This window comes from Pholcus phalangioides, unplaced genomic scaffold (genome assembly GCF_987345545.1).
Source record: "Pholcus phalangioides strain wild (caught in Gottingen) unplaced genomic scaffold, Ppha-v1.0 ptg000002l_1, whole genome shotgun sequence".
NCBI classification, from domain to species: domain Eukaryota; kingdom Metazoa; phylum Arthropoda; class Arachnida; order Araneae; family Pholcidae; genus Pholcus; species Pholcus phalangioides.
In genome coordinates, this window is record NW_028301595.1 from 15,038,415 (window position 1) to 15,063,650 (window position 25,236).

Genomic DNA, 25,236 nt, shown 5'->3' on the forward strand with positions numbered 1-25,236 from the left:
ACTAAAATATAAGTTACTCACAGAAAATTGATATCTCCCATTTTAGAATAGAGTTTTGAAGAGCATTTCTTACATAGTTGGTATTTCAGAACATTTTTAAATATTAATAATTTCTGCATATAAATGCTTCAAATTCAATAATGAATTATTTGACAAAAATACTATTTCGTATATGGCTTTTTTTCATGTGAAGTTTTCATAACATTCAGTTCCTTCAAGTTGTGTGACTGGCTGTATTTAATGGACACATATTTCAATGCATTCCAGTTGTAAAAGCCATGGAAACCGCAGATTATGAGACTCTGCAGATCATTTACCGGTTGCTGTATCTAAGGAATGCATGGGTAAGCGATGAAAATTTAAATTAGGGGTGTGTTAATAAACACCATTTTTATATACTCCCTTGTTTTGATCTGACACTGTATTTATTAAACTCAATTTGGTACATTTAACTTTAATGCACTTTCACAAGCTGTTGTTTGTGATTATTTATTTGCTATTATTATTATTTCTTTTTCTTTTATTTTTTTTCTTGCTATTTCAAGTGTGACCCAAGAAAAATATTAATGGTTTATTAAAAATACTTGGAGTGGAATCTTGATTATCATGCTTTTCTGCCAAGAAAACTCATGAGATCAGACACACACCCCTTCTGATTTGTGCAAAAATCACTGTCAAAATACTTTTTAATTGCAGGTAACTTTATGTTGTGATGTTTTTTGTGTTTTGCTGGCATGGAAAATTACCATTCAGCTTTTGCCGAAGTTTCCCAAGTTATGGCATGCATTTGAGTTGGCTTTTCTAAACGAGATTCACCATACAGTTTAGAATTCTCCAAAAAAGTTGCCAACTCTTATATTTGCATTACAGTCAAGTAAAATGCTTTGTTCCCAAATCACATTCGTTATCTCAAATAAACATTTCCTGTAGGTTTCTATAGGAAATCGTTTCGTTCATCCCAGGTGTGGCCAATAATATTGTTTTATAAAATGCTAAGTATTATTCGAAAAAAATGAAAACTGAGTGAAGGCTGAGCAGAAAAGCTATTGGATGAAGGAGAATTTAAAGGAAAATGAGATACTGGAGATCACATTTTATTTCACATTATGTACATTACCCAGTCAGATTCATAGGTATTCCCATGTGGGATGTGGTCAGCTCATTTCTGTGTCTCATACATGCAGATAGAAAAGATAATCTCTTATATTTATGGACTGTTTTAAGCTTGGTGCTAAGAGTATTACTGTATGCAATGAAAACATTCAAGTCCATGCCTTTTTTTCAATTCATTTTCTCTTAGCGTTTTCTTTCACATGAAATGGTTCTAAAGCTTTCTGAAAGAGAAATAGAGGTTTATCTGAAAAGTGATTCAGATTCAGATAATAGTTAATTGGGCTCAAGTAACAGTGATGCTGATAATGATTTGTACAAAAACAACTCGCAACAGGCTGTTTAATGTTAGCCCATGAATCCTTTGAAGCATTCATTTGCCAAAAAATTTGTAAATCAACCTATTACTGTGCATCCATTCCATATGCACAAAATCTGAGTAAACTTAGACTTACAGTTTGAAGTAGAATTCAAACCTAGACTTTGAATCATAGGGTAATGTATTAACTACCTAACAGCGTGGTGGCTAGGAGAAGAAAAATAGAAATGATAACACACATAAAATATTTTTTTAAAGAGGTTATATACTCTTCATTTTATAAAATATATTTGATAAAGCTTTTCAACAATATCAGTACATTCCAGGGGTGTCTCATTTACTTGTTATTTAACATTGCTTTTAAGGATACTGAAAAAATCCTGGCACAAAGAATATTGGAATTTTCTGGATTCAATTGTGATGATCGTTCAGAAGACTATTACACAAGATTAGTCATGCTTCGCACGTGAGTGTGTGTTCTTTATTGTATACCTAGTTTGGTTCTCATATCATCGATTTTGTACTCGTGTTTATTGCTTTGAATTTGGATTTTGCAAATTCTCATGATAAAACTGTATAACAAAGTTCTTAAACATTTTCTAGTTTATTTAATTTATTATTTTAATTACAGTAGGTTTTACTAATCTGACACATGAGTCAGACCAGTGTGGGCCAGATTACAGAAATCGTTGGATTACTGGAAGTTAATTGAAAAAGTCTATTTAAATTATATGAGTCCATTTAATAAAAGTCTACTGTATTTAATTTTATATTTTGATATTTACTAATAGTGTAATTTTTGGGCTTGACAAATTACAAAAAAAAATTCTAGGCACTAGAAAAAATTTTCAAATGAGAAAAACAGGTCTGAAATAATGTTTCTTTCGACTTTACCAGGATATAGTGACTCGCTTTTATGTTGCCAGTTATGCTGATATAAATTCAAAAAGATTTGTGCTCTCAGACTAATTTATTAACTATGCATAGAAAATTTTGTTCACCAATACAAATTTTTTAGTCACCATAGCAACCTGGTGTCTGGGATTTGCCAAATACAAATGCAACGCCACAACAGGCAAAATGCCCAGCGAGGTGGCTGAGAAAAAGATGCCCATGAAAATATGGATGTCATATATTTCAAATATACAGCAACCCAATCAAAAATGCAATTAACAAAAATTGTAAGCAATATATACACATGATAAAATATTATGCAATGCCCATAAAGAATACTTATGGTTGTCTTATTCTAAGTATGGATAGCTTCTCGATTTGCCCCAACAAACCCTAGTGTCAAGGAAACAGTTATTTTCCGGATATTATGCTGAGGTGAGCTCGGAAAGAAAAGTCATCACGTCTCCGCCGGGACTCGAACCCAGGCCCTCTTGCATACCGGGCAAGCATACTACCATCTACACCACTGGAGACACATGAATCTGCCTTCCTAATTTCACGCACTGTGTCGTGAGGCGCTGAAGTAGAGGCATTAGTAGCCTCTCTTAACTTCAGGAAATGGCCCCCGGGTGGGACGGTTTAGAGAGATATAGATGGCTTTTTTCTCAGCCAGAGATATCAAGGAAACAGTTATTTTCCGGATATTATGCTGAGGTGAGCTCGGAAAGAAAAGTCATCACGTCTCCGCCGGGACTCGAACCCAGGCCCTCTTGCATACCGGGCAAGCATGCTACCATCTACACCATTGGAGACACATGAATCTGCCTTCCTAATTTCACGCACTGTGTCGTGAGGCGCTGAAGACCCGGGGGCCATTTCCTGAAGTTAAGAGAGGCTACTAATGCCTCTACTTCAGCGCCTCACGACACAGTGCGTGAAATTAGGAAGGCAGATTCATGTGTCTCCAGTGGTGTAGATGGTAGCATGCTTGCCCGGTATGCAAGAGGGCCTGGGTTCGAGTCCCGGCGGAGACGTGAAGACTTTTCTTTCCGAGCTCACCTCAGCATAATATCCGGAAAATAACTGTTTCCTTGATATCTCTGGCTGAGAAAAAAGCCATCTATATCTCTCTAAACCGTCCCACCCGGGGGCCATTTCCTGAAGTTAAGAGAGGCTACTAATGCCTCTACTTCAGCGCCTCACGACACAGTGCGTGAAATTAGGAAGGCAGATTCATGTGTCTCCAGTGGTATAGATGGTAGCATGCTTGCCCGGTATGCAAGAGGGCCTGGGTTCGAGTCCCGGCGGAGACGTGATGACTTTTCTTTCCGAGCTCACCTCAGCATAATATCCGGAAAATAACTGTTTCCTTGATATCTCTGGCTGAGAAAAAAGCCATCTATATCTCTCTAAACCGTCCCACCCGGGAGCCATTTCCTGAAGTTAAGAGAGGCTACTAATGCCTCTACTTCAGCGCCTCACGACACAGTGCGTGAAATTAGGAAGGCAGATTCATGTGTCTCCAGTGGTGTAGATGGTAGCATGCTTGCCCGGTATGCAAGAGGGCCTGGGTTCGAGTCCCGGCGGAGACGTGAAGACTTTTCTTTCCGAGCTCACCTCAGCATAATATCCGGAAAATAACTGTTTCCTTGATATCTCTGGCTGAGAAAAAAGCCATCTATATCTCTCTAAACCGTCCCACCCGGGGGCCATTTCCTGAAGTTAAGAGAGGCTACTAATGCCTCTACTTCAGCGCCTCACGACACAGTGCGTGAAATTAGGGAGGCAGATTCATGTGTCTCCAGTGGTGTAGATGGTAGCATGCTTGCCCGGTATGCAAGAGGGCCTGGGTTCGAGTCCCGGCGGAGACGTGATGACTTTTCTTTCCGAGCTCACCTCAGCATAATATCCGGAAAATAACTGTTTCCTTGATATCTCTGGCTGAGAAAAAAGCCATCTATATCTCTCTAAACCCTAGTGTAATTAATAAGTGAAAATTTTAAAAAAGTAAAAATACAGAAATGGCCATTTTAGAGCTAAGTAATTATTTGAACACCGGGTTTAACTATAATAAATATTCAATAACAGTTTTTCTGGATTTAAAAAGAGCTTTTGAATATATGGATCTAATGATACTAACAGAGAAATTGTTATTAGCTGGTATACGAGGTAGTACATTAAACTGGTATAAAACATATTACTTTAATAGAAAACAAGCAGTTAAAATAGGTGAAGAAATCGGTACATTTCTAGAAGTAAAAAAAGGAGTACCCCAGGGATCGGTTCTCGTGCAGATTTTGTTTCTTATTTATATAAATGATATGTCCAAACTGAATATAAATGATGAATTAATTTCTTTCACTGACGACACAATACTATATGTTGAAGATGCTAAAATTACAAATTTACTAAAAAAGTTGAAAAAGACCTATTCAAAATCAACACCTGGCTTACGAAAAATAAACTTAAACTAAATATACAAAAAACGAAATACATTTGCTTAAAAAACAAGAAATATAAATCATTTAACTAACATAAAAATTAAAATTGACTATCACTGTCCATGCCAATATATTTTGCAATGTAACTGCCATGAAATTGAAATACTTCATGAATACAACTACCTAGGAATAATAATACAAGATGACCTAAAGTAGAACTCGCAATGTAAAAAAAAAATTAAGAACAAATGCTGCCATTTAATACAGATTAAAACACACAGTCCACAATGACTTTCTAAAAGATTTATTTTATGCTTGGATATACTCAATAGTAACATATGGAATTGCGGCTTGGGAAGGTGCTTATAAATATCAAACAAATATATACAAAAAATAAATAATATATATAATAAAATAAGGTCCTGCGAATAACAAATACCACAGCAAACAATTATGCAACAGAATGTCACAAACTAACTATAAGACAAAACTGCTAAACCCCCCACACATGTACCTTGTCCATATTCCTCTGCGGAACCTCTAACGAATTGGTACATGCGGGAATGTGCTTTTACGTATTGTGAAACCTGACATGAAGTTTGTTTCTATGTAATGCTTGTTATGTGTAGTGCTGCCATCTGCCACCAGTTTTTCTAGAATAATTGATCGTTGTAGGCCTGTTGCTCTCTGTGGCGAGACTTTTTAACAGGGAGATCGGCTCGCATTTGCGCCTCAAAGTTGGGAACCACAGGAAACCAATTTTATCATTTTTAAGGTTATTTGGGTGGGGGGGGGGGTGTATGTGGACCATTTGGTTGATTAATTTTTCATTTGCTTAGTTTGAGGGTTCAACACGTATAATAGTCATAAAAAACTTCTGGATGGATGGAAAAATAATTTTGTATTTATTACTTCATGGTCTTGGACAGTAACTAACATTCATCATTCAAAATTACAGTGCAAATAGGTGAAGCAACAGTTTGCATTTCAAAGCAGTTGGATACATAGGCCTATTCTAGGTTTGGTGATTCTGGTGCTACCCAATAAACCTCCCCCCCCCCACTTCAAATAAAAGAAAGGGGGGAAAATCCATGTTATAACATGGTGTGAATGTGTGGGTTTTGGTTAATATGGTTTTGCTAATTTATTTGCAGGTTGGATTGTGATATTGTAAGCAGAATCGGAAGTTTGTTATGCATCAGTGGAACAGCAGGAAAAGATTCTGAGAAGAAATTCTTCTATATTTCAAAAATAATGAAATTCTTGTCCAAGCCAAGCAGGCAAAGAAATAGGCGATCAGGTATATTTTTAGTATCTAGTCACACAGATAGAAGCATAGGAAATATGAGTGTGTATGCAAGACATAAAAATCATTTGACAAAAATCAATGGGAATCAAGATTATTTTCACCATTAGAAAATTTATTTCCTTAAATTCTTTTTACTCCCACTCGGTTTTATAGTTTTCCTTGTGAAATAAAAAACCATGTGAGACTCTTAGTTAGTAATTTATTTCCTTAATTCAACAGCCAGTCTCTTCGTGTGAGAAAGACAATATAGTGGTGTAAAATGACTTTTTGATTGAATAGTCAATTGTACACCACTACCCATAAAGCAGGGGTGGCACATTCCTTCTGTTCAAGGGCCAACATAGCGGTCAGCTGCAGCATTGTGGGGCACACCTGGCATATAAACCGCACCAGTAAAATGACTCTGAAAACTTACAGATTTGTATACGCCTGAAGTAATATGGAAAAACACAGGAAATTAAGTCGTTAAACTTTTACCACAGGTTTTGTTTTCTAACACTTCATAAACTTACCCTTAATGTTTATCTGGTTGCGCTTTTACGTAGATTACTGCATCAGAAATTACCGTTTCTTCTGCAAATTATTCCATCAACTATATTCATAGTTTGAATTTGACGGACAAAATTTTCCTTCCAAATTCCCTTGCAATTTTTTTTTTTACCCCTAATTTGGCACCCTTCCTATAACATCACCTTGTATCAGGGTTGGGATTTTGGACAGGAGTAAATTAATATCACTCATATAAATGTTTAAATGAACACTGTTTTCAATTTTTTAGTTTCTCGTAAATGATATTTCTACTTCACATCTTATTTTTCGTGTATGATTATGAAGCAGGTACTGTATTAGGTACTTGCTAAAACCCTGCCGAATCTGCCAGAACACTTTCCTTTAGAAAAAGCATTATATTGAAGGTACTGAATACGCGTAGTCACAGTTATAATCATTGCATTATTGTTAAACTAAACATAAATATTATTTTATATTAGATACCAATATGATGATGTGAATAAATATCAATAGGGTGTAGTGTTTATTTAATGCAAATTGTTTTATTTGGACTTTTCAAACTTTTTATCTTTAAATTTTCAAGTGAACTTTCTATTTTACATTCTCAATTTTCAAAAACTAATTATAAATAAAGAAAAATATCCAAAGAAAATGAGGCCACTATGTAGCACCTACACATGACTAACAGAACATAATTTCACAAACACTGATTACGCCTACGTGATGATAAAAAACTTCAAGACCCAAAATTTTTGTTAAATTTAAATTGTTGGTCTTATGAGGCTAGAAGCTAATATTTCACCGAATAAATTCAAGCTACATTTACAATTCTATCACATGGGGGACAGCAATAAGAAAAACACTGGAAGAAGGCTTATCAAAAGACTGTCTTTAACACAGGTTTTTATTTTCGTGTTCCCCCCCCCCCCCCAAGTTATGCATCAATTGAAGGAATATTTTCAAATTTTGTTATCTTAGGAGTCATCTTGGCACAAATAAGGCAGCTAAATTAGTTATGTGTTATCAAATTTTAAAAGGTGCAGCTGCGCTTGATTATTAGTGTTCGATTATTATGTAAGTTTAATTTCATTCTGTAGTCATATCTATTGCTTTTTTCTAATTTTCATGTGACAAATTTCTATTTATCACGGAATGAGAAACTTTGCCTGGTTTTAATTTATACAAAATTGCCACGTTTTTAAGACAAATAAATTCAATTGGTCGAATGGTCGACGCGTTTCGGCTCTTCAATGGAGAGCCGTCATCCGGACCTCGTGGTCAGAAATTCACACGAATGAGTCGTGGAGGAGTGATGTTTACGTCTGGTCGTCCGAAGAGTTCGCCTTTGTATTTGCTGCGTCAGAGTGGTCTTTGGATGCGAATTGGGGAGCCATCTGTTGCAAAGTGTTGAAAGTTTTGTCACGACTGAGGTTAATAAAGCCTGTCCAAGCTGACGAAATAGGTGGCGTGTTTCTTCAATCATTAACGAGGAAATTCTGGCATGTTCTGATGAAGTATCCCTCGAGAAAATTAAATTCAGAATTGTGTGTTGCTTTTTTAAAAACAAACGCTTTATCAAAATCAAGATAATGTGAATGTTGCCAACAGTGTTGGGCAATAGCCGAATTATCCGCCCGTCCCTTCTCAACATGCTTTCGGTGTTTGAGAACTCGAATATTTAGATTTCTTCTAGTTTGGCCAATATATCTATTTTCGCAATTCTTGCATGGGATGAAGTAGATACCAGATTCTTTGGAGGGTGAGATAGGATCTTTCAGATGGGAAAAAGTGAGTATATTTGTTGGCTGGAATATTGTATGGAAGTCAAATTTCTTGAAGATAGAAGATATCATGAAACTTGAAGAATCGAATGGAAGAACAACGGTATTAGAAAACTGTTTTGAGTCAGCTGGGAGCAGGTTCGTGGTGCATGTCTGGGTCATTTTTCTGAGGATCTTGTGGATGAGAAAAGGTGAAAAACCCCGATTAGAAGCGATGTCACGAAGGATATTGAGTTCATTTTGGAGGGAGGCTGAATCACTGCAAAGTTTTAGTGCTCGATGAACAAAAGAAGAAAATGCCGAAAGTTTCTGATTGGGAGGATGAAAGGATTTTGCATGAGGTGGCATGGAGATAGCGAATGGCTTACGGTACACAGATGTATGAAATTCTTTACCGTTTTCTAATACCGTTGTTCTTCCATTCGATTCTTCAAGTTTCATGATATCTTCTATCTTCAAGAAATTTGACTTCCATACAATATTCCAGCCAACAAATATACTCACCTTTACCCATCTGAAAGATCCTATCTCACCCTCCAAAGAATCTGGTATCTACTTCATCCCATGCAAGAATTGCGAAAATGGATATATTGGCCAAACTAGAAGAAATCTAAATATTCGAGTTCTCGAACACCGAAAGCATGTTGAGAAGGGACGGGCGGATAATTCGGCTATTGCCCAACACTGTTGGCAACATTCACATTATTTTGATTTTGATAAAGCTTTTGTTTTTAAAAAAGCAACACACAATTCTGAATTTAATTTTCTCGAGGGATACTTCATCAGAACATGCCAGAATTTCCTCGTTAATGATTGAAGAAACACGCCACCTAACGGACGCAGCAAATACAAAGGCGAACTCTTCGGACGACCAGACGTAAACATCACTCCTCCACGACTCATTCGTGTGAATTTCTGACCACGAGGTCCGGATGACGGCTCTCCATTGAAGAGCCGAAACGCGTCGACCATTCGACCAATTGAATTTATTTGTCTTAAAAACGTGGCAATTTTGTATAAATTTCTATTTCATTCTTGTATCTTTCATGTTTCCATAAATCTAATATTTAACCTCAAGACAGTTCAGTTTTCAATTGTTTGATAACCTGATATCAGTCATGTAACCTTTTTCACATACTGTTTTGAATTTCAAAATTTTATTATATTTAATGTAATTTTAATAATATAATATTATTTATATAATATAAAGTTTATTATTTTATTATAGAAGTTACCTCTTCATCAAATTGCAGTTTTTCACTTATAGTTACAAATAGGAGGTTTTGGACAGTACGGTAAAAACCACAGTATTTACCGTACTGTCCAAAACCTTGCCAACCCTGCCTTTATGGTTATCACCTACATGGGTTATTATGATGAATTGATTTACGCACCAGTAGAGTTCGAGAGTTTTATTATCGGGATAAAAAGCATGCCAACTTGCCCATTAGGTAGTGGAAAAAAAATATCAATAACAAATTTTATGAGTGATTTGTGTGTTCAAAAAAGTTATATGGTGAAAGCATTGTAAATGGGTTTTGTCACTAGGAAATAATGAATACATGAAATTCATTATTTTATAGTGTATTATCTAATCAGGAAGTCTGATGTTGGACCCAATAGCTCAAATGATGATCACAAACTGAATTTAATAAAATATTTTTACCTTGTCTGGGGCTGCATAAAATTGCCTCGCGGGCCAGCTATTGGCCACCTCTGCCATAAATCATTGAATTTTTTTTCCTGTGCGTGTTTTACTTAAAGGACAGTGCCAATTCAAGTGATCAAAAGAAGTCATTGAAATTATTTTTTTAAATATGATTACCATTTCAAACGTTTGACCAAGATGTTGAATCTTGCAAAACTTTACCTGGGCAACTGGCATTTGAGATATAATAATACGAAACATTTTGTGGCTAAGCTAGCTTATAAGCCCCGGAAAATAATAATTGTTACATGTTTGTCGGTACAAATAATAAGGAAAGGAAAGAAAAATAATTTCTTCTTTGACATTAGATGGCTGATGTGGGAAATCATGAATAAATTTTAAAAAATCCTTTAGAAAGAAGAAGTACTTGAAATTAAGAAATTCATATATCTGTTCAACTCCATTAAACAGACTTGCTGTGTTGTAAGTTATTTACCAGACAGTGTCAACTCAATTTAATCGTTCTACCCAATTTACCTACCTAACTTGATTCTTTTGCTGCTAAAATTGTCCAGTTGCTTTCTTTACTTAATGTTTCAATTGTCATAAAAAAAATAAAAACCTGCTGTTTAACACATGCAACATTAGCTTTATCTTTAATTTTCTTCTTTACCATTCATTATTGTTCTTAAAATCTCTTTATGCTATGAGATTAAAAAAATGTACATAATCATCACCTAAATTAGTTTAATCTTTCTCTTGGGCCTTTCAATGCTGTCAGCTGATTCTGACCATTCTCAGTCAAATAATATGTCCTAAAATTATTTTTTTTTAATCTGGTTCTGGACAGATTTATGGGCATCAATGTCATTTATCATAGGCTCTATCAGCATAGATTATTGGAACTATTGAGAATTTATCTAATAAAAAGTCTCTGAAAGCTACAATGGTATTTTATTTTCATTTCAAGGTAAAAAAGAACTTTTTTTTTTTTAATTTACCCCAGTGTGATTGGAAATTTATTTTGAATTATTTAATAACTGTAGCTGAGTTTCCAATATAATTTTTATAATAAATGATAAATTTTTTTTCAATTTATTTTATGTACAAGTGTATCAATCATTTCTAGCTCCGAAGAAATCTGAAAAACAAGGAAAGACAAAGGTTACTTCATCTACTGGAGGACGTAAAAAACTGCCGCAATCACAGGCAAGCGTGGATGATAATGGTGTTGATCGGAACCCTAGTGATAATAAAGACCCTTTGCTTTCATTTTCTGAATTGTGTGTTGCTTGCAATAAACCTGGACCCTTAAGTCATAAGTTGAAGGTAATGCCTCTGAAGTGCATGATTGCTTCATGCATTACTCATGATAAAGCATAGCATCATGATCTCACTTCTGCATCTTCTCCCTTCTCTGTATTTTTTGATAAATTTTTTCTTGTTTATTTATAGTTTTTGGTATTTGAAAAGTTATTCCAGAATTAATTTTATTTCTATCTGGACATTTGGTTTTTAGTTGTGCATGCAGTAAAGTAGTAATTTAATTTTATACTTTAATTGTAGTTGTAAATATATTTACTGTTGAAATGGCATGGCACTGATTTGTGTTTACTTGTGCTAGGTTAAATATGTTTTATTTTTGAAGAGAACCACAAATAGGAATGAGTGTGTGCAAACAGTCATGTGCATCACAGTTTTGTATGCAAGATTCATATAAACTCAGTTATTGATTTCCTATTAAAAAATGGTTCCAACTTTTTTTTTAATTGTGATAAATAATGGATTTTAAAATTTAAAAAATTATCATAAATCTTTGGTTATAATTTACCCATTTCATCAATTTATTTCATCCATATTTGTTAAAACAAATTTCTATGTAGAATTTAATCAATTTTGTTTGCAATGAGAAAAACAACATTCATTCACCCTCATAGGGTATGACCAGAACCACTTACAAGGTGAGATTTCAGCACTAAGACCATCAAGTGGTTTTCAAGTAGCAAAGATCTGTCTGTGTTGTAAAGGTGAAAATTAATGGTTGCCATACACCTATGGTGACCAGACATTTGAGAGTGGAAACAGTTTTTTTACCCTAGTTGCCATCAATTTCCCACAGTGAAGCACTAGAATAGAATAGGAAATAAAAATAAAAAAATCATTTAATGGGTTATGACACTTGACAGTGAAAAATAATCTGCTTGAGAATCTCATGCAATAGAAGTGAAACTTCTAGATTTGGCATGACTAGATTCCTTAATTGAATTGAATTTTAAATTTAATTAAAAGCCGCAATAATCCCATAGTAGATTATTGCGGTAGTCCCATGTAGACAAAGCATGTATAGCAGATTTGTCCACTAAAAAAAATGGTGATAATTGTGGTTGGCTTTGAATCAGAGGGAGGGTGGGTTTTTTTATCAGGACTGAAGTCTAGTATAGGAGTGAGAGGAGTAAGAAAAAGAAAAAAGTGAGGCGCTCTGGATGTGCAGTATTATGACATCGCCGAGCCAATTAGGGGTTGGCACTGTAACATCACAAAATATGCATTGGTGTGTGAAATATACTCTAGTGTGGCCAGGGGTGGGGCATTAGGGGGGGGTAGGGAAAGGTGGTAAATTGTATAACACAAACTGTCCAAACCACCCCACGCCTACTTTATTTTCTTACTTGGCTGAATGTATATTGACATCCCTCCCACCACCACCACAACCCATCTGCTTCTCGGCACTTCATCACACAGTCATTTATTCTATGGAATGAGTTTTGAGGAAAAAGAAAGTGTTTCACTTTTTGTGATGATTTTCTTTCCCTCACAAATTTTTACTCTTAAGGTCACTGTAGAAGTTTTACTTCAAAAAATTTATTTGGTTTCCCTAAAAGAGAAAGAGCACATTCCCTGAATGGGAAAATACCCTCAGAACCATAATATGTGCACAAATTTTAAACCATCAACATATCTTTGGAATCCTTGTTGGAGAAGATGACTTCTCCAAAGTTCACCAAGTTTGAGACGATGAAAATGATATTGCTAATTCTATTGACAATTCCAGCAAGCAATGCTGAAGTAGAAAGGGTATGGAGCAAGGTAAAAGCCATCATTAACGATAGCTTAATGAAAAAAAAGATGCACTAGAAAACAAAGTTTTAATTTAAAAAAAACAAACCTAAAATATCATTAGAGGATTTTAATCCCAAGCAAAGCATTTTCGGAGAGTTTTTGTGGCAGGATTCCCCTTCCAAAGCAGGAGATTGTATACCTTAAAAATTAATTACTGTATGGTATATTTCAGTTGGCATGTACTGTATAAACGTACTAAAAATAAGTGAAGAAATATAGATGAGTGAAATTATTTTTTATTTTTGCTTTGTTAGATGTGTTTAATGTGAAGGTAAAACAGTAGGATTCAGCCAACATTAATTATTATTCTATTTTACTCGCATTCATGAGTGGCCACTGAATTTAGCAGGTCTAGTTGCCACTGGCCAGCTGGGAAATTTCTTTATTTTCACCTGTAATGTGTTGTGTATTCCACACTTGAATTAGTCTTTGCTAGCATCAACCAGCCTTTTTTACGTTTGTGGGTCATAGATTAGATGTGTGTCTAATCTATTACCCACAAACATAAAAAAGGATGATAGAAGATTTCTGCTATTATAACTGTACAAACCTCATTAACACGTGACTGAGACACTCTTAATTAATAATGACAGGCTACATGCAAGAAGGTATTGTGTTAGTGAATCTGAATGGTATGTGTATGTAAGGTGTTTAGTACTACCATACAACTTCCGAATGGAAGTGAGAAGTGACAAATTTTTCAATATGCAATTTCTGTGTCTTAATACTTGTGTTATGTTCATTTGTGATAGGTTTCTAATGAAAAAGATGCAAGATTAAAGCAGTTGGAGAAGGAATTCATCGAAAAGGTCAAAGCTGGATTAGGTAATTTTATTAACTTAATTTTGGGTTCATAACATTGCTCCATATTTATTTATTTAATTAGTTAGTTACTTATTTACGTATTTATTTATTTTTCTTCTAATAGCGCAAATTACTATTTATCCTAAATAATTGAGGAATAATCTAATATTTTCTTTACATTGCATTTAATACAGTGAATTATTTTTAACTGTATGATGTACAAGTTCATTTTTAGAATTTCCACAGATAACATTATACATCTTTGCAAGTGATAAACATAATGAATTTTCAAGGAAACAGTTATTTTCCGGATATTATGCTGAGGTGAGCTCGGAAAGAAAAGTCATCACGTCTCCGCCGGGACTCGAACCCAGGCCCTCTTGCATACCGGGCAAGCATGCTACCATCTACACCACTGGAGACACATGAATCTGCCTTCCAAATTTCACGCACTGTGTCGTGAGGCGCTGAAGTAGAGGCATTAGTAGCCTCTCTTAACTTCAGGAAATGGCCCCCGGGTGGGACGGTTTAGAGAGATATAGATGGCTTTTTTCTCAGCCAGAGATATCAAGGAAACAGTTATTTTCCGGATATTATGCTGAGGTGAGCTCGGAAAGAAAAGTCATCACGTCTCCGCCGGGACTCGATGAATTTTATTCAAACAAAAGTTGAAATCCTGGTTTCATGCTTCAATAATAATAGTCTTGATTTGATTTTCAAACAATGCTCAACTTAGTGGTGACAATTAATTCACGAAGATCATCAAAATATTTGATTACCCGTAACATGGAAATACATTGACTATAATAATTAAAGCGAATGACTATCTTCATATTCTTAAAAACAATTGATTATTTAACAGTTTTTACAAACACAACTTTCCATCATTTATAACCAAATTTTTATTTTTCATCTCTCAGGATATGGGGATTAATGATAACAGTAAGAGTTCCCAGCAACCTAGAAAATAGGAAAGTCAGAGAAATGAAAAATGGTCAGGGAAAGTTTGAAATTCAGAAAGTTAAGACTTTGGACTATATTACACTTTCTTGCAGACTTTTGGTCAGGGAGATGGTTGAGTTGATTTTGCTGGGAACCCTGAATAATAAATCAAATAAGAATGATGTCTCAAATTCTATAATGTTCCTTTTAAAAAAACTGAAAACAAATTAAGTGATCTAGCAAGGTGTTGAGCTAATCAATTATTTTGAAGTTTGCCTGGTGTAAAGTGTCTGAATTTGTTATTTTACTTCTCTCATTAAAGCACCAGAGTTGAGAATAATTCTGAAGAGGGTTAAACCTGATGATTTTAAGAACTCCCCACCTGTTTTAGCTCCCGAAGTTGCTAAAAAGGTGAGTGTAGAATTAATCATATAATTTCTGTATGTAAAGTTCTTTCATAATTAAAGAATGTTGTCAAATAATTTATACATAAGCATTAGGGTATTTTTAATTTCATTGATTCATTTATTTCCAGAATGAAAATGACTCTGATTCAGAAAGTAAGTTTTCATTCTCAGCTTTTTTTCTTTTTTTAATATATAGGATTAGTTAATTAAGATTTTTGAGACTTTTAATCACATAGGTATAACAAATGCACATATTGGCAGAGATGCATTTGAGTTGCTGATATTTAATATAATCTGATCATTATACTTATTATGTAATCTAATTTTTGCCTAAAAAAGTATTATTTGTGTAGCGAGTGGGTAAAATTATTTTTTTAATTTATGATATATTTGATTAAAATTAAAAGAGTTGTTTTTCACCTATTTATTCTATGCTAATCATTTGTTATAGAAGTTTAGTTTGTATCAAAAAGATTTTATTAGGAAGATATTTTTTCTGTTGAGTTTTATCGAAAGTGACTGAGTCTCTGTTTCTTTACACAGCCGTTACAGAAGAAGCATCTTGTTCATCAATAAATTCAGAAAAAGGACCGAAGAAAAAGTTGAAAGATTTTGCTCAAGGTAAATGGCTAAAAAATCAAGATATGCTACATTTAATGAAATATTTGTTTTTGCTTACATAGATACTGTTCTCTTAAACATATTTTTAATTCACATAAAACAGGCTATTTCAGTTTCCCTGGTAAAAAACTTTTGGCCTAAACAGATTTGGGAAGTGACTAGATTTAACAAAATTATTATTTAGTTCCCACTGTGTAGACAAAACAGTAGACAATCCTAAAGAGTTTAAGTGGCATTTTGAAGAAGAAAAAAAAATCCTTAATATATTTCACCTACATAAAGTAGCAAAAGCATAGAAAATGGGTGCCTACGAATATAGGTCTTATTAAGACAACACATTCAATGATACCTCATTTTCTAAAGCAGACTCATAAGTGATAGCCTAGTTCAGCCTTGAAATTCATAATGTCTAGGTATTCATAATTACAGTATACACCACTTATTGGAAAAGTACGAAATGGTCTTACATCATTACCAGCATTAGAATTGAAAAATAAAAATTGTTGGTCCCTACCAGAGAATACAAGAACCCACTGGTCTGCAAGTATCATGACTGGTCCGCTGAACGAAATGTGTTCTGAATAATAATAATTCATTTTTCCAAATATATTAGCATTTAGAAGAGTAATATGCCACAAGAAGGTGCAAAAATCCATAAAAAATCGACTGCGGGTGATTCTCTCATAGGAAATTCTTCCACAATTAGTGTGTCAGCTGTGGGGAGGGGAGAGTGCAAAGTTTTCTGCTATTGGTCCTGCAGACCAACACAATTTTTTTTCTTTGTGGTCTAGTTTAATCAGCAGTCTCAGACAAGTGGACCACACAAATGATTTCAAACTGTCATTACCATAGACATAATTTTATTTTTTTTATCCAATGTTTTTCTTGTGCATTTTGAAGCGGAAGTTGTATTATACGTTACTTCTCACTAAAAATTTATTGTTATCAGATGACTGTGCTGGAGATGAGAGCCCCCCCCCCCTCCTTGTTTCCAACTATTTCTGTACTCCATTCACACATTCCTTACGAAGCCATAGTATGATCCACAATCAAGGCACATAAATTAAAATTATGATAAACATTAGTACTTATCTTTTTTACCATAAGATTTTGTAATTTTATATTTTTTCGTTGCATGATTCTCGTAAAATATTATTTATGGCTTTCCAGTTTTAAGCAGCATTGAAGGAACTCCTGAAGAGCTTCTCGCCGAATTGCACATGGTCATTTTTCTTAAAGGAGGAGATGTAAGTATAGTAAGAGATTTTTGTTTTGATAGAATGTGTGAGTCATCATGCAAAATATTTGCAGTTAGTTTTTTTCTATTTAAATCTATAATTCATTTTGTTCTTCTTCTGAGTAATTCAAATTGAGTTTGTACTGTTTCTCAAAAAATAAAAGCTATTTTATTTTAGAAAACTTCCTATTTTTAGTTAACGTTATGCAATACAGCAGCAGCAGTACCCCTATACAAGTAAATTTCTTCTAAGCAAGAAGAAAATACTATTGACGTTTTCCAGATCTATGATTGCAGGGTTTAAGCTAGATATAAAATTCCTTTAGCAAAAAATTAAAAATGAGAGTAAAAGCTTTAGCAGAATGCTAAAATGTTAATGATTGATGGATTGATGGTCTACTCATTTTTTTGTACCTCCTATATGCATTTTTGCAAAAGTATTTCGCATTCTATGATTTTCTTGCACGTTTTGAAAAAAATAGGACCATAGTTTCAACCCTGTATGATTGTCATATTGCATAGCGGGAGATCTCTGCTCTTTTAATATTTACAATTGTTTGATTCTGATTTTACACTAGAATGATGAATTAAAAGATCACATACTCGATTTCGATGGGTTCACATTCACAGAAGACAGTAAAGACTTTGAAGAAAGAAGAGAGTGTTTGAAAGGGTAAGTTTGCTATAACTACAATTCAAGAATCCTTTCATGATTTTCACACCTAGTATTATTTAAAAAAAAAAAAAAAAATCAGATTTCATTCAACTCTTCAGTTAGACTGAAAGTTTATTATTATTTGTTTCTATTATCTCTGTAAATGAATCCGAAGTTTAGAAGCACTGAAGTTTATCGCTTGTCTTCTGTCAAAATAGTCCCCCACCCACTGCTGAGAAAGAATATACGAGGTCTTGAAAACTGAAAACTTTGTTTCCCTTATCACATTAAGTTTATTTTTATCAAACCTCTAGTCAATTCCAAATAAGATTTGAAAATATGTTGTTTTAGAGGGATTTATGGTTATATTGAATGTCATTGTAGCTAGGTTTACTGTACGCTGAAAAATATATTTCCTTGTTATCAATTACTTGCCAACATTTTTCATTAAATTTCACTTCACCTTTTCCGATTTCTGATTGATACTGTGTGTACATTAAATGCTCAGAAGAGCCACTACAGTTATTTCAAAACCCCTTGATCTAGAGCAGAGGTTTTCAATGCATGGTCTGCCAGGCCTTTTGCTAGCATATGTTTAGCATAGCATATTGGCTCGCTGGCTTAAAATGCATTAAAATGACAAACATGGCCTTCTGTGCTTTGTCTAAGGTTGAAGGTGCCTTATCTAAAAAAATAATATTAAAAACTCATATATATATACATATAACATCCAAGTATTGCTGCTGACGTTTTCAATACTTTTCAATTGATACTTTTGAATGAAAAGGGTTAGAATTAAAAGTATGGTTCTATTAAATACTAATCTGAGCACGAGTAAACTCAATTAAGTATATTGTTAATAATTATGTTTCTTTGGACCTATGAGGTATCAGATTTTCTTAGAAATGAAGGAGGATATGTGTCTCCACTCGACAGATAAATTCAATTTTTCTGAATTCCGATTTGAATAAAATTATTTCCCATTTTCAACCTTTCCCTGCACCTTTTCTGCAAAAGTATGCAAAAATAAAATCCCCCCTCCCAATTAGTTGCTTACATAATACTTTAGCGGCTCCACATAAATTCAAGAGATATTAACTTGTAAATTAATATTACTTATATCATAAACTAATTGGACTCTGCACTTTGTTAAAACACAACTGCAATAGTTCAATCACCAGAATGAGTTATTATTTCCATGACGTTCGATCTCTAACCTTGCTAATAAATCTATTTATATGATTTTTGTTTCAGAATGAAAGAAGATATTGTTAAGAATATGGCAAGAGCACTCTACTTAGATCCAAAGAATGAAAAAGAAGCAACCATTTCACATATCCTTAATTTCCTAAAAAATCCGAATGAAAATTTACTCAGGCCTACAGGTATGCCACAGTTATGTATATCATACACCATTTTGTTTCTTTGTTATTATATTTTAATTTGAAATACCCTGAGGTTTGGTATAGGTGAGAGAGTCCTTCGTTTTCTCCTGTGTTTGATCAAAGTATCCTAGAGTGAATGCTTATTTGAAACACTGATAAATAAATGTGTTAAAAAAATTGGATCGAATCTGATAAACTTGTAAGAGCAGTCCATAAAAATGTGAAGTAATATTTCATGGCATGTCTTTAATCTGCCTTCTTAAACATTCTTCTTGATCATGTCTGTATTAGACAAAACTAGTCTGAAGTAGATTGAATACATTCTATAATTTTAGTTTCTTGGATCTCTGTTTCATAAAATTAGAACATTACAATCAAAACGAATTACAGAAAAACCCTTTTTCACGACCCTGATTAACCTCAGAAATCAAGAAAACACCAGTTTTTATGGTCCAGTTCCATAGATGCCCCCCCCCCCCTCCTTTTTGAGATAGGTTTCACCATAATTATGAATGAAATGTATAAAAATGTTGCATTTTTATGTAAATATAAATTGATGAATTTTTGTTTGTAGTGATAGCACCAGGAATGCTGTCAGATCTTGATGATGACGACATAGATTTTGAGGGAATGTCAGACAGTGATGATTCCATAACATGTGAAGTGGTTGAGAAAAAAGTTGAATGTATTGATTTGGTGAGTTCATATCCACTTCAAAGGAATAATAATGCTATCTTTACAGAAAGCAGCTCCTTTTTGTATTTTTCGGTAATTCACATTAGAATGGTTTAATTAAGTGTTTTTTAAATGCCATTAAAAGATTTATATTCAAGTGTCAGTATTTCTTGTCACAAAAAGTATTAAGCAATTACAGGGTTGTTGATAAGGTTTTCACGGCCATCATTTGATAAAAATTGTTTTTTCGGGTTCGAAGACCGTCGTCCGTTTGAGTTAGCTCTCAACACTAGTGGTTGGCATCATCAGGAGAATTGATAAACTGGATCAAAGTCAAGTTTTCCGGAGTCTCTGGTTGTATTTATGCACATAAGTGGCTTGAACTACACTATTGTTTTGCGATTGGTCAGTTGATTCTATGGCTGGCAGCGTATTGTAAACAGTTGTTATGCTGGTAGAACCTGATTGGCCGAGAGATGTGGAGTTATCTGATTGGCTGTTGTCGTCATTCTGTTGCTGGATCTTGAAGGGGAAGGTTCTTGTTCTTCTGAGAGCTGGTGTTCAGGATCTGCTCAATTTCAAAGTTTCTTCTCTTCTATTATAGCTGTTTTTGTGCTTGTATATTTCAATAGCCTCTCTGTAGATTCATGGGAAGAAGTGGTCAACACTAGCTATTACCTGTGTTTTGCTGAACTGTACACTGTGGTTGTCGTAAAGCGCATGCTCTGCCACCGCCGACTTTTCTGTTTGGCCCATTCTGCAGCATCGTTCGTGCTCTTTTATTCTCGTGGCCACAGATCTTTTTGTGGTTCCAATATATACCTGACCACAGGTGCACGGTATTCGGTGGATCCCCGGTGTTGATAGAGGGTCACGGTGGTCTTTTGCTTCAGCAAAAGACAGGTGCAATTACAGGGTTGTGTGGTTTAAACCAAGTGGTTTTTTAGAAAAATCACATAAAAGTGACCTAAATATAATTTTTTCCTTTTGAAAAATATCATATTAGTTCATTATTAGCCAAAATATGTTTTATTCTTACCACATTTTATATTCTTGGGGTATATTCTGATGGTATATCTTTAAATGGTGTAAGATGTGGTAGTATTTATTGAGATCGGTCTTCAATTTTTAGCCTGTTACTGAACAGGCTAAAAATTGGAAGCTTTTTCTTGATTTGAAAAAGATTCCAGATGTGGGGGGAGACAATTGCACTCAAATGAGTGACAGTTTCTGTCGAAGTAGTTCCAAACTTCAATTACTCTACTAAAAATAAACATAGTGCTGTCATATCTTAGTCTTGTTTTAAAGAGGAAGGATGAAAATTTGTGCCAGTGCTGCTCCAACATTCATGGCAACCAGAAGTGTGAACTGAGCGTGGTCGCGCGTGTGCGTTAAAAGTGAATTCAGATTTTTGACTTTCCAGATTTTACACCTGTCCGTAAACGTAATTATATCTCTGACACAAATTATTCGATCTGGATGAACCAAGTATTTGGAAGAGGAGGGTGTGTGTTACAATTCATTTTGGGTTCTAAGTCTGTACCTTAAAAATGGAAAAAATTATGATTCTATGACAATCATTTTTGTCGCACCACTGTCGTTTTCTGCACATGAAAGCTAATTGGACAGAGACCTACAATTTTATGCCTATTCCAAATGGCGGATTTTTTTAATACTTACTGAGAGGTCGGTGCGCTAACCCCTTGATGTGGAACTCCCTATGGTAGTAATTTGTTTCTATTGTACCCATGCCGGGAAAGATTCTGATAAGAAAAAACCGGGTATCGAACTCACAGCACCTCTTAACATCATTTGGTACTTAAGGCAAGTATCTTATCATTGACCTGGGCTACAGTCCCTGGCTGTGAATTTGAAAAATGGTGAAAATTTCCTGATTTTCTTTAAATTTTGCGATATGCAAGGGCAAAGTACAACCAGAATTACGAAAGTCTGGCATGAACTTCCAAAGAGAATCACACTAAAAATGCCGGGCTTGAACCCAAAATCAACATGTAGCGCGCTCTCTCTCTGCAATGCAAATAAAACATAAGTCAAGATTCCTATCCCAGCATTTTATAGCACAAAACATATTTTATTTCAATATTCACAATACATGATTGATGTTTTCATGAAAATAACTCGTAAATAAACATCATTTTTTTCTTCGTCTTTTTTTTGCATGGCTTTATTAAAGTAATTTTATTCTTTTTGTATCAGTCATTTAACAGATGATCTTTATTGGTTGGTTTTTTTTTCAAGATTTATAAAAGGTCTTTTATCAAACTTTTATAGTGTTACACCTGCCTAACTCTTACTGTGATTACATCATCACTGTATAATTTTGCATAATTCCATTCATTGGTATATTATTTTGATATTTATATATTTGAGTTTTATGCACATCAGTACTAAGTTAATCATAATATTTTTCAGCTGTCTTCCGGAGAGGAAAGTGGTAAGTTTTTTTCCCCTTCCTCTCATAGAAATAATGTTTTTAGTAATCAGCATAAAAAATATTTTGCATCAGTATGAAGACTCTTATTGGACTCCAAATAGCCGTGGGGTTGAAAAATGACAACATGGTCAGATGTTCTTAGCAGAATGTTTATGGAGAGTTTATAGTAGTATTATATATGAAACTTGTAGTTATTTTCTCAATTTTGAGCCACAGATTTTCAACCAGAATTTTTATATCATCCTATTGACTCAAGCTATTAATGATGACATTAGCATATGCTGTAGTACGTACGAGTATTTCAGCTTCTGATGTTAGTTACAAGTGAAAAATATTCACTGAAAATGCCTTGAATTTGTGAGAGTAAATATTAAATCAACTTATGATATCTACAAAAGCAAGATATCTTCAAAAATATTCATTTCACACAGAAGATCAGCTCTTATTTTTGCCTCGAAGTTGGGAACCACAGAAAACCAACTTCAGCTGATCACCACTGTGGCGCCAGTGGGGTTTGACCTCGATATGAGAGTCCGTCAATATGACCATTCTACCACCACAGCAGCCTCAGCAAAGAACTAGAAATGAAAGTGCTTCATTTGTCAAAAACAATTACGCTGACATTGAGTGCTAAATTTTAAAAAAATCCTTTTAAAAAAGGGGATGGACAATTCAGTAAAACCATCTGGCCCATCTTGACTTATTTATATCAGACCTTGTAATTTACACATTTTGCACTGTGCTTTTGGAAGTGGTCTTGAACGAGTGTCATACTTAGTCATTCTTAACAATGCACACGTTTTCATAATTTGCTATGTCGAAGAGAGTTGACAGTTGAAGACTCCCAAAAAAATTATAATATATTGTGAGGAGAGAGAAAAGAATTATGTGTGGTTGCTAATACCCCATTTTGGCCAAAAACATTTTTTGTTATCAAGTCATTTCTGCATTTTGCTTTGGCTCGAGTCAGTCTTACAGGATACTGAAATGACGCTGTGAAGAAAAGTTTAAAATTTTTCAAAAAAAAAATAAACTATAGGGATTTTTTTTATTATGCTATGTGATTATGTTGTCTGGGGGGGGGGATACAATCCCCGTCCTACTCTCTAATTTTTTTAGTGAGAGCCTTGTGAGTTTTTCCTGACTTCCTCGAGTTCTATTTCCAGTTCTTTCATCTTTTAGAAGTACAGTTTTGTAATGATATGTATGTTTTTGACTAACCCACATTTGCTGTTTGCCAGTTTATGGATAGTGTTCTCCAACCCAACGCCTGCAAGCAATCACAACTAGCAAGTTGTTGTGTAACAATAAGAATAACAATGCTACAGTTAATATACAGTGAAACCTGTTTAAGACGGATACTGTATGTTACAGAAACCTGTAGAAAATGGAATATTTAATATTAGTATGAATAATGCATTTATTAGTACTACGATAATACTATGTAGTAATATTATTTGAATTTAATATTACTACACTGAATATTATTAGTATTGAATATTTTACTGTACTTCAAGGTGCAAATGCAAGTCAATCTCTCCATTACAAAAAGTCTCGCAGCAGGCCTACAACGGTACAATTGTTCAAGCATTACACTTCACTCATAATTATAAAAATTGGTGGCAGGTGGCAGCACTACACCAACAAGCATTTAACAGAAACTAACCTCACTTTAGGTACACACACTTTTTTGCATGTACCAATTTGTTAGAAACTCTGTAGAAGATTGTGTATGAGGTGCATGTACGGTTAAGTAGTAATAGATTATCAACTTTACGTTTCGTAGAGGTTTCACTGTAATTATAATTTTGACAATAATTCAGATATTTCTGTTCACCTCCCTCATAAAAAATTACACATGCACTTTCTTTATGTGCATTAAAGTTATAGACCACGGCCATAAAGATTTAATTTTATAGGAATGGGGAACGTATTTCAGGGAACTTAGTTTTTATGTGAAGTTGGTTCCCATACATAGGATTTTGATGATACAAACACTAATTTTGAGGAATGAATAAAACTGGCAAATAATTTTTTCTTCACCAGTGCATATTATTTTTTGTATTTCTTCCTTTTGTTATAATATTCCAGAAAATTTCTGTGTAATTTTAGTTTCTTTTTGGAATCACTACAGATAAAGAAATCCTGAAGGAACCTCCATTTGTTATAAAACAAGAGCCAGAAGTGTCTATAAAACTTCCTTCAACTGTCAAATCACCATTATCAGCAGTTACTGCGAAGCCCGTCACCGCTGCACCTTCACAATCCGGAAAACGATATTTGAGGGATTTTGAGACAAGTAAGCATTTGTGGATTCAAATCTAATCATTGAGTATTAATTATTGATTAATCAAGATCTCTTGGGTCATTACCATTGGTATTTTAATTTTTTTTGTATATATAGTGCTTCTTAGTGTTTTTTAAATGTTACTTTGGAATTTCAGACAGTTCCTAGAACGAATTAAATGATTTTCCATAGAAACATATAAAAAACACATTTCAGGTAATGAATGTGAGTAAGGATCAAATTATCTTAATTAGCTGAAGTATCAATGTACTCATTATGCATTTGGGAGCTTTAGACCTTAGATACACATTCTACTTGGCAGCACGAAAGCACTCTGCTTCAGAGCAAATGCTACCAATAAATATATTGGTTGCAATGCAAAATGGTAACTGTGTATATGCTGCATACAACCATGAAAATATTTTTCTTTTTTTTTTTCAGTCACAAAAATTGTCAATACTCATCCTACAGAATATCTGGTGGATATCTACAATCTCCTGTATATGAAACAATATGAGGTAGATTTTTTTTTCATAGTTATATTTTGTTTTGAAAATTCCAATGTTTTTTCTTAAAGAGCTCCATCTAAAAGTGTGTGCATGGCCTGGATTAGTTAGTTGAATGTAGAATTGTTTC

At 34.1% G+C, this 25,236-nt stretch overlaps 1 protein-coding gene across 4 annotated transcripts in view; it reads left to right on the forward strand.

Annotated features, from left to right (window-relative positions):
* Positions 1 to 25,236, forward strand: part of LOC149089455 (uncharacterized) — an 85,963-nt gene that overhangs the window by 19,305 nt on the left and 41,422 nt on the right. For all 4 annotated transcript variants that reach the window (XM_089238657.1, XM_089238651.1, XM_089238643.1 and 1 more), the window contains 15 exons: positions 268 to 344; positions 1,795 to 1,895; positions 5,919 to 6,064; positions 11,142 to 11,341; positions 13,885 to 13,957; positions 15,201 to 15,289; positions 15,414 to 15,438; positions 15,829 to 15,906; positions 17,077 to 17,153; positions 17,722 to 17,816; positions 19,053 to 19,183; positions 19,758 to 19,879; positions 22,292 to 22,313; positions 24,448 to 24,612; positions 25,042 to 25,118. In XM_089238657.1, coding sequence (XP_089094783.1) covers positions 268 to 344; positions 1,795 to 1,895; positions 5,919 to 6,064; positions 11,142 to 11,341; positions 13,885 to 13,957; positions 15,201 to 15,289; positions 15,414 to 15,438; positions 15,829 to 15,906; positions 17,077 to 17,153; positions 17,722 to 17,816; positions 19,053 to 19,183; positions 19,758 to 19,879; positions 22,292 to 22,313; positions 24,448 to 24,612; positions 25,042 to 25,118 — 1,478 coding nt within the window. The remainder of the gene's footprint in view (positions 1 to 267; positions 345 to 1,794; positions 1,896 to 5,918; positions 6,065 to 11,141; positions 11,342 to 13,884; positions 13,958 to 15,200; positions 15,290 to 15,413; positions 15,439 to 15,828; positions 15,907 to 17,076; positions 17,154 to 17,721; positions 17,817 to 19,052; positions 19,184 to 19,757; positions 19,880 to 22,291; positions 22,314 to 24,447; positions 24,613 to 25,041; positions 25,119 to 25,236) is intronic.